This window comes from Polyodon spathula, chromosome 12 (genome assembly GCF_017654505.1).
Source record: "Polyodon spathula isolate WHYD16114869_AA chromosome 12, ASM1765450v1, whole genome shotgun sequence".
Lineage (NCBI taxonomy): Eukaryota > Metazoa > Chordata > Actinopteri > Acipenseriformes > Polyodontidae > Polyodon > Polyodon spathula.
This window is the reverse complement of record NC_054545.1, coordinates 45683370-45693671: the sequence shown is the minus strand read 5'-3', so window position 1 is coordinate 45693671 and position 10302 is coordinate 45683370. Positions and strand designations below refer to the sequence as shown.

Genomic DNA, 10302 nt, shown 5'->3' with positions numbered 1-10302 from the left:
AAAAGGTAAATCCCTACTGCAGAGCTAAGCAGCTGGCTTGCTGTACCCTCGTCAGATATTTACACAGCAACCCACAACGGGTGGTCTGTAGCCCTGAATGATTTTGTTTTCACAATCTGGAGCCTTTTCAGACCTAAGGAATAAGTCTATCCTTGTGCTGGGCTGCCGTGGAGACGGCTCCTTCAGCCTGTCAGGATAACTCACTTTACATGTAATTGAAACTCCTTTCAGTCTGATCATCCCTGATGGGATTGATGAAGGGTGATGCATTTCAGGTGATGTCGAAAGAGATAGCCATTAGGATGAATATAATGCTGCAAAATGTCAGCACCACAGATGAGGGGAAATAATCTTCCAATCAGCATTTGGGGATGGGACAGAATCACACAAACTAAAACTCGTTCAACAGTTTAGTGCTGTGATGAGTTGTACAGACTTTTACCTGCAGTGTTACACTCAGCTATTCCTCCTATCCTGGATGGCTAGCTACATCCCACACATCATGTTCTACTTCTAGGGAAGCTGCTGTACTCTGAGCCTGCTGTACAGTACCCTGTGCCCACGTGCCATTGGCCCTGGAAGCAAGCAGGGTTTCTATAGTTATGCAAACCATGCTTGATTCAAACTCAATTTTTTTCAAGTAAAAGTTGCTATTTTACGTATGTTGCTGCAGTTCCATATCATACAGAGCTTGTGAAATACGTCATTGACGAGTTAAGATTCCATTCCAAATGGCAAAGTGTTCTGATACCCACCCCACTGCCTCCCTCTACCTCCTGCCAACAATTCCAGAATGTTTAACAATTCTGTGTTCCGTTGATTCCTGGAACAGTCAGTCCTTTCTCCTGACCCGAAAAGGTGTTAAAAATACCAGGAAAATAAAGTGGTTCGTTAATTAAGCATTCTCTCCATAAATCACAAAGTCACACCTCAGATTGTTTTTGTTCTTTTCTCTGTCGCTCTCTGTCCGGTACACAGAAGCTTTGTGGGAGGCAGGATTGACAGTGGCAATGCATTCTGGATACCCTAGGAGAAAGGATGAATTTTGCAAGGGTTAATATTCTAATGCTTAGCTCTGATTAGCTGGAACTGTGTTGAAGGTTCTGTTGGCTAATTCTACTGAAGCAAATTTTTGCGGTCCAGACTTTTCATCTGTCAGAAAAACACATTTAGTTGCAGGCAGCTGTACCTTGTTTTATACTGTAGGAGGAGGGCAGCGAAGTGTAGTAAATCGCATTAAATGATACTGCAAGGAACTGCTTGTTAATGATCACCAATTCAAGAGCTAACTTTTAATATAGGGTAGAGTTAGTAGCCCCATCGCTAAAGAACAAAATTGTTGCAATTAGGTGCTATTAGTATATTCCACTCTGGTTTCACCATAATACAAGTCATTTAGTCTTGTTATATCCTGAGCACAGAGCTGTCAAATTGAAGAGCCTTCAGGGAGTTCATAGATCCATAGAAAGAGATTCACTTATCCCAGTGACTGGTCCGACCTTTTTGGACTCAGGAGGCACACGTACGTCTACAGCAGATAGTGCTTCAATGTAATCCAAGTGGCACACAACTGGGCAGATCATGAAAAGCAATTCAAACACTGTTAGGCACAGATCCAATTTGCAGGAATCACAAGATTCAAACAGGTGAATGAATAATGCGAGGTGCTTGATGAAATGCTGTAGGGTGAAATTCTTTTGGCACCAAAAAAAAAAAAGAGGGTATTTAGGTGATATTATGCTGGCTAGTATGCTTCGGGGGTTCGTGTTTCTATGTGAACAGAACAAGCACACCTGCATTCCTTTCCCTAAAGGATAGGGTTCTGTTGACCTTTTACATCGTCGTCTTTCTTCTGTCAGCTTAAATGTCAAGTAAATGTAAGTACTGTACACTCACTACCTTGTTGCAATGCATGTTACCTGCAGTGTATCTGTAGGGGTTCTGTTTTTTGGGGATTTCTGCCCCAATGAATGGAATTTTTTAATTAAATCTGATTTGACCCAGAAGCGGTGTCAGAAATGTGTTATTCAAATCGTTCCAAGACACAGTACCCTCTTGTGACTGCAGCTGTGGTGTAAAAACGGAATCACTCTCTGATCTAAAAGGCTCTTGTGTGCATTATATGCAAGGCTCATTTAAATCTTTTCATTGTCCAGCCTTCTAGGTATTAGCAACAGAAGCTGTAGAGGCAAATTACCAAGAGGACTTACTGATTTTAATATAATGCTCCATCCTCACTAAAAGAAAGATAACAAACCCCATCAAAAATCAGTCCTTCTGAAAATGACGTCATGTTGGGACCTCGAGCCACTTAAGAATCAATAAATGCCCCAAGAGATGAGCAGCTGCTTTGTATAATTATGAACAGATATCGAAGCAGGGTTTTATGTCACTTTAAAGCAGCGCAGCTTTCCTCGGCTGGGACTGAGCTTGCAGTCTGCAAACGGGGAGGCTAACAGTAACAATGCACTAGTTAATAATCATCACCTCTTCACAGAACACACAAGCGTTTCTGTACAGTGAGCTCAGTGTAACTTTGTATTTTTTATTGACTGCTTTGAACCAGTCAGGGTTTATGAAATCTGTGTTCTGGTGGACTGGTTTGTCGAGAAGCAGGCCACAACGTTGGGAAAGTCAACATAGGTTGTGCTGGCAATATGTTTCACAGCAGGGCGATATGATTTCAGGTTGGATGCCGGTTCTAGAGTGTCTCATGGATCTAAACCACTTAGAAACTAAATGGAAAAAGAGTTTGGATCTGATTGTCCTGTTTTTTCCTGCTTCCCCCATGTTGCTAGGTTTATGCATGCTCTAGGGTGTAAGCAGAACAGCCTGCAATGTTTCCTTGCTTCTAGCTGCTCTAACAGGATGTGTTGCAGTTGAGACCCTGAGTTATAAAGTTTAATGGCGTAAGTTGTGGTGGCGCCATTATTCTGATTTAATACAGGCCCCAATTAATGAGATTCAATCCAACAAAAAAAACTCCTTATGTTATTTCCCTGTTCTTTTAATGAACCATTTCAGTCCCTGTGGGACCTCAAGGGTCCTGCCTCACCTTCGTGTCTTTGAGAAGGAAAGAAACATTGAGTAGCGACCAAGGTTTCTATATGGTGGTGATGAAAGACAAGAAAATACTGTATGTTGCAGGGCAAAGAGTAAGATCCACAAATTACAAACTGCACCAATGGGAACTGTATTGCTAAACAAAATGGCATGAGCAAATAAAAAAAAAATCTGTGACTTATTTAGTTGTTAAATACAGTAACGCAGCCTACAGACAGTCAGTTCGGCTTTGGACAGTAACTTTTTTTCTTTCTGCTTCCTCTTATTCACGTTCTGTTCTGATAGACGTTTCGACACTTTCGCACCAGATACGTATACACAGCCAGTAATCTTTTCCATTTCTTCGCTTTAGCGCCCTGGGCAACAAAAAAGTTCACCCGATAGTGTGATGGGGCTAATTCATATTCAGAGGCATGTACAGTTAGCTTCTAGCAGTTACAGGACCGCAGTATAACCAGGGTTGCCGCATGTCCCTGTTTTCTCCAGATGGTCCCGGTTTTTCAGGAAGGTGTCCTGAGATTTCAGTATGCCTTCTTGAGACACTAAAAGATCCTATTTTTAAAAATCTTTTGCCCATTTAGAATTTTATACTTCCACTTCCATGTACACTAGATCACTACAGCAGCACTGCAATGCCAGTCCCATAAATTGAGCCCCAGTGAAATAAATTAAGATAACATTAAACCAATAGACGCCTAATACAAATGTGTTGACAATGCTGTAATGGTAATATTATCAATGCTTCCAGTTGGATGAGTGTAGGATTTCTAGAGAGCGGGTATACCTGGCGTGTATAGAGCCACTGACCTGGGAAGCAGACAGGGGCTCTTTATATCAGATCTAGAAAACCTTAGCTGTCCCAAATGACTTGATAAAAGTGGAGGTATGAAAAGGCTGCTGTCAAGATAATTCTGTCCCCCTAATGAGCTTTAAAGGCATTTCACTACATGAACACAAAGCTGCCCTGTCCTTGTGTGTAGCTGGTGAAACTCCCCTTTAAAACACATCAGGAGTATAAATATCCACAGGGGTGTTTGTAAATGGAGAGCTTTGAGCCAGCACACGTCTGTAGGATATAATGGGCTGACTGCAGGCATGGCTGGAATGGAAACAGTGAGCACTGATCTCTCTCTCCGCTTCGTGTAAACCTGCAGAAAAGGGGCCAGAGGAAAGTGGTTTTGTAAAGAGCCCCAGTGGACCGTCTCCCCCAAAGCCAGTAACGGATAGAAATGGCTACACAGAGAGTCTGATTTACGAAGTTTTTAGCTTCATGCAGTGCACTTTGCACCACAGGAACATTATTTTGTACCTAATGAAAAAAACAAACAAACAAAAAATATTATAATGAGCCTGAGCAAAGGTTAGAAGGTTATTTAAATAATAATAATAATAATAATAATAATAATAATAATAATAATAATAATAAGACATATGCAAATAAAGACTGCGCCCTCGTTATTTTATGATTTGTAAATTATTACGATAATTCTAGAGGTTGGTTAATTCACAGTTAGAATTTGGAATGCAAATATACCATGTTAAGCATTTCTAAAGGATTATACTAAAGGAAAAATTATATTTACAGTGTTTTTCGCGGATTACATAACAGTATTTTTTTTGCAATAAACCTGATAACTCCTTTCACTCAGATATCATTTTAATATTCATATGTTTCTACTGTTATGTAAGGCACAGCGGCTTTGCCTTAAACCTGAAGTATGCAGGCTAATAAAGTATGAGGCTAAGGGGGACTTGTAAATAATTCTGAAGAACAGACTGTTCCAAGCAGAAGCAACACTGTTTCTAGTGTGACTGAAGAACAGACTGTTCCAAGCAGAAGCAACACTGTTTCTAGTGTGACTCTGAAGAACAGACTGTTCCAAGCAGAAGCAACACTGTTTCTAGTGTGACTCTGAAGAACAGACTGGTTCCAAGCAGAAGCAACACTGTTTCTAGTGTGACTCTGAAGAACAGACTGGTTCCAAGCAGAAGCAACACTGTTTCTAGTGTGACTCTGAAGAACAGACTGTTCCAAGCAGAAGCAACACTGTTTCTAGTGTGACTCTGAAGAACAGACTGTTCCAAGCAGAAGCAACACTGTTTCTAGTGTGACTCTGAAGAACAGACTGTTCCAAGCAGAAGCAACACTGTTTCTAGTGTGACTCTGAAGAACAGACTGGTTCCAAGCAGAAGCAACACTGTTTCTAGTGTGACTCTGAAGAACAGACTGGTTCCAAGCAGAAGCAACACTGTTTCTAGTGTGACTCTGAAGAACAGACTGGTTCCAAGCAGAAGCAACGCTGTTTCTAGTGTGACTCTGAAGAACAGACTGAAGCAGAAGCAACCTGTTTCTAGTGTGACTCTGAAGAACAGACTGTTCCAAGCAGAAGCAACACTGTTTCTAGTGTGACTCTGAAGAACAGACTGGTTCCAAGCAGAAGCAACACTGTTTCTAGTGTGACTCTGAAGAACAGACCGGTTCCAAGCAGAAGCAACGCTGTTTCTAGTGTGACTCTGAAGAACAGACTGTTTCCAAGCAGAAGCAACACTGTTTCTAGTGTGACTTAAGAGAGGAGGTACTGTTTCTAGGTGTCTTCAAATGTAATAGGTTGCATAAGGCGTTTGCCATTCCTTTGCTAACTCAGAATGTTTAAAGTCTTTTCTTTTTTATTTTTTCAGTTTGTTTAGTTTTGTTTGCTTAAGAGAGGAGGTACTGTAGGTGTCTTCAGGGGCGAGTGTGTCACATGATCTAATTAAGGTTAAATACTGACTTACTGTGCAGCTAATAATAAACACATCCTTCAATATAGAGGTGCCACGGAAAAGAAATTAAAGGGAAGGTCAGAGCTGAATTATTTGTACAGTACAAAGGTACACAGTTGAAACAAATACCGCAGTATATCTTTAAGACCATGAAAACAAACAGACAGTCGCAGTGTGGTAACCACCTCGGAACTGGAATAAATGTCCAGGCAGCAGCGCCGTAACCCTGATAAGATAGTGGAACCAAAATAAACAGCTGCTTTATATATAAGGCCTTACACAACACTGCTGCCTATTTTAAAAGCTGTCTGTATTTCTTCTCTCTGGAATCCATCCCCACACAAATCCCCTATTGATTCGCTGTTGAAATTGTTGGTTTCGTTTCGGAAGGATACAAACTCTTCCTGTTTCGCACGTACATGTAGCTGCAATGCGGTTAACGCATTCGTGTGACTGAAACATTACTAAACATTGTCCAGTGTTGTTCAAATGGCTGTATTGTCTATCTCTCTTGTGCTTGGTTAGACAGAGCTCTCGAGAGTGTAACGAACCTACCAGCGCAAGTTAGCTAGTGGCATGTCGTCCCGATTCGAATAGTCCTGATGAGGTAAGAGGTTGTTTAAGAAACTGGAACAGCTGTTATTTTGCAGGTAGGCCTCTCTAAAGTCTGTCTCTACTGTACAGTAGAACCTGTCCTGTCCCATTTCATTGGTGCCAAAGGTACGCAAGTTTCTTTTTTTTTTTTTTTTTTGCACGGAGACATAAATGGAGTTTAAAACAACGACCACAACAAAGCTAATTCACTGCACAGTCACACATTGCAGACCCCTAACCCTCCTGATCTGACCCTCACAGACACGACACAGTCCCGCACAAAAGATTAATTCTCAAACTGAACGCAGTTGGGATTCAAGGAAACGCATGTACATGGATTAGGGAGTGGTTAACATGTAGAAAACAGAAAGTACTGATTAGAGGAAAAACCTCAGAATGGAGTGTGGTAACCAGCGGTGTACCACAGGGATCAGTATTAGGTCCTCTGCTATTCCTAATCTACATTAATGATTTAGATTCTGGTATAGTAAGCAAACTTGTTAAATTTGCAGACGACACAAAAGTAGGAGGAGTGGCAAACACTGTTGCAGCAGCAAAGGTCATTCAAAATGATCTAGACAAGATTCAGAACTGGGCAGACACATGGCAAATGACATTTAATAGAGAAAAGTGTAAGGTACTGCACGCAGGAAATAAAAATGTACATTATAAATATCATATGGGAGATATTGAAATTGGAGAAGGAATCTATGAAAAAGACCTAGGAGTTTTTGTTGACTCAGAAATGTCTTCATCTAGGCAATGTGGGGAAGCTATAAAAAAGGCTAACAAGATGCTCGGATACATTGTGAAAAGTGTTGAATTTAAATCAAGGGAAGTAATGTTAAAACTGTACAATGCACTTGTAAGACCTCATCTTGAATATTGTGTGCAGTTCTGGTCACCTCGCTATAAAAAAGATATTGCTGCTTCTAGAAAGAGTGCAAAGAAGAGCGACCAGAATTATTCCGGGCTTAAAAGGCATGTCATATGCAGACAGGCTAAAAGAATTGAATCTGTTCAGTCTTGAACAAAGAAGACTACGTGGCGACCTAATTCAAGCATTCAAAATTCTAAAAGGTATTGACAGTGTCGACCCAAGGGACTTTTTCAGCCTGAAAAAAGAAACAAGGACCAGGGGTCACAAATGGAATTTAGAAAAAGGGGCATTCAGAACAGAAAATAGGAGACACTTTTTTACACAGAGAATTGTGAGGGTCTGGAATCAACTCCCCAGTAATGTTGTTGAAGCTGACACCCTGGGATCCTTCAAGAAGCTGCTTGATGAGATTTTGGGATCAATAAGCTACTAACAACCAAACGAGCAAGATGGGCCGAATGGCCTCCTCTCGTTTGTAAACTTTCTTATGTTCTTATGTTCTTATGACCCTTTGTAAACGTTCATCATGCTTTTGTTTTTACTGCACTTTTACTGCACCTCGCCACGATTTACTGTAGTAAACTTCAGTTAGAGAGATTTGCACAATTCTTTCGATGATAGGAAAACCGCACTACAAAGCTGAAACAGGAGTGGCTCACTTAATCCCTTACATTTAGCTTTGTTGACAAGTCAGTGAATGACATGATCCCTGAGCTCGGAAAACCATTCATGACACGGTTTGTATTCATTTCTTCACCACGCACAGAAACGCGGTGGTCCTGTACGGAGGACATACTCACAAAGATATCAGTATTTTGGACCCTGGAGTTAAGTGTCCAATGAATGGGTAGACCTTAACATTATCTCTCTGGCTCACTTTCATCACATCAGTGTTTTGCCAGAAGGTTACCGAGTGCTGTCTTGGAATGGTGCAATTCCATCCTCTGCATTTCTTCCTCAGTCCTGTGCCCTGCAGACTTGTATGGAAGAGCCAAGCACTGTGGAACTGGCCTGGATTGGAAACACATCTTAGCTGACTCCTGCTGCACTTTCAGCCAGCATACGCTGTGGAGCAGAAAGCTCCTACAATTAGATCAGAGAGTTAGGGTATAGGATTGCATTGCTGCCAGCCCGTTAAATATTTCTTATTGATTAAAACAAACAAATCAATAAATCAATCAATAAATAACCTCATGTCATGTAGTGCTGCTGTCCTTTTCAGATGCAGAGCTGCAAACCCTGCAAGACATATTTAATGATCTCCACTGCTGGTGACTGCAGTGAGCAGTGCTGTATATTCCTTTGGTTGATGTGTGTCAGTATGCATTGCTGCAGGTGTGAGATGGACCTAAATGTTTAATCAGCAGCACCTGCTTTGTGTTGAAAAGCAGGTACAGATGGGAATTCTTGTGCACTGATTGCTTATACTGCTATATATTTGCAAACTTGAATGTTGACTGGCATTGTTAGTGTGCTTACCCTTAGAATTTGATATAGCAAAACCCCAAAAAGCGAGGCTTTACTAAAAGGCTGTGTTAAAGACCATACAACACTGTTAGTGCAAGTACTTAATAAGTCCCACTTGTTTGAAACCAAGAAAAACAGAAGTATCTGACTGATTGTAATAGTGGGTTAACAGGATCTTGCTCTGGCTTTGTAACTTTATTACCTTCACATAAAAACGTAAAGTCTGCGCCTGCCATTTAAACATCATGTCTTAAGACAGCGTGTGGTGCAGCCAATTACTTTGTACAAGTCCTGGATATTTATTGTGTTTCCCCAGAGTGTGTGCTGCTGTGGGACAGACAACAGGCCTGTATTTACATTCCTTTTAACTGAAGTGAGATTGGCTAGAAATGATTGGTGAAGGAGAAATAAATCGTGGCTGAGCTGAAGAAACAATCTGGGACCCTCAGCTCATTCAAACAGAGAGATAGAGATAGAGATAGAGAGAGAGAGAGAGAGGGAGGTAGGGTTAGTGGGGAGCAGCTAATAAAGAGCATTTGCATCTTTGCATTTATATATAATTTCCTAAACAGTTACATTTTAAAATTAAACCATATTTTTTGTGTCTTTTTAAATTTAAGACTTTTTTTTTTAATTGTTCTATTTTTAAAAAAAATCTGTTTTATAAACTAGGTTTTTATCTTAGTTTTTCTTATTTTCCCCTCCGGAAAAAAACACCAGCAAGATTATATATAGCGAAAAAGGGCAACTGGGTCCATTCAGTTAATAAAAAAAAACTATTTCAAACACTCGTCATAAAATCTGGGCAACAACTAAAGGAAAATAAGTAATGTATTAACAGCAGTTGTACTGGCATTTGCCACAGCTTCTGAGGAAACGTGACTTTCAACCTGTTTCAGGTCCAGTATTTTTTTTTAATTCTTTCGAATACATTATTCATTCTGCTTATCATTTAATCAGAGGCTGTAACCCCAAACTCCGCAAACCAGCACCCTGCAAATCTCGTTCAATCTGCCGTGCTGTCCTCAAGCCAAATCAAAAGGTACAGACTTTTAATATTGGTTTTGAAAGTTGTGGACGCAGTGCTTCTCCCTCAAGAAAAGACTAGCCCATTAGCCCCTGGGGTTCGCCTTCAACATTAATAAATATTCTATCGAACATTTGGCAAAATAGTTAAAAAGTATGACACGGCTAATGTTAATTTTGCACTTAAACAAGGTGTCTAACATGCTTCAGAATCAAACTGCTGTGTCTCATTTCCACCCTTGCAATGACCCTGCGGGTCTTTTTCTCTTCAGACTCGAAAGCTGAGTAAAGCGGAGAGGCAGCGCTTCAGTGAGGAGGTGGACATGCTGAAGGGGCTGCAGCACCCCAACATTGTGCGCTTCTACGACTCCTGGAAATCCACCCTGAAGGGACACAAGTGCATCCTCCTCGTCACCGAGCTTATGACCTCGGGCACGCTCAAGACGTGAGTGCCTTCTTTACTCCCCAATTAAGAAAATCCAATAACCCCCCCCGTACAGCACTGGCTA

The 10302-nt window shown here is 40.9% G+C and overlaps 1 protein-coding gene across 3 annotated transcripts in view; it reads left to right on the top strand.

The window, feature by feature from the left end:
- The window catches only part of LOC121324055 (serine/threonine-protein kinase WNK4-like), a 29579-nt gene that overhangs the window by 2801 nt on the left and 16476 nt on the right, over positions 1-10302 (top strand). For all 3 annotated transcript variants that reach the window (XM_041265469.1, XM_041265468.1, XM_041265470.1), the window contains exon 2: positions 10066-10238. In XM_041265469.1, coding sequence (XP_041121403.1) covers positions 10066-10238 — 173 coding nt within the window. The remainder of the gene's footprint in view (positions 1-10065; positions 10239-10302) is intronic.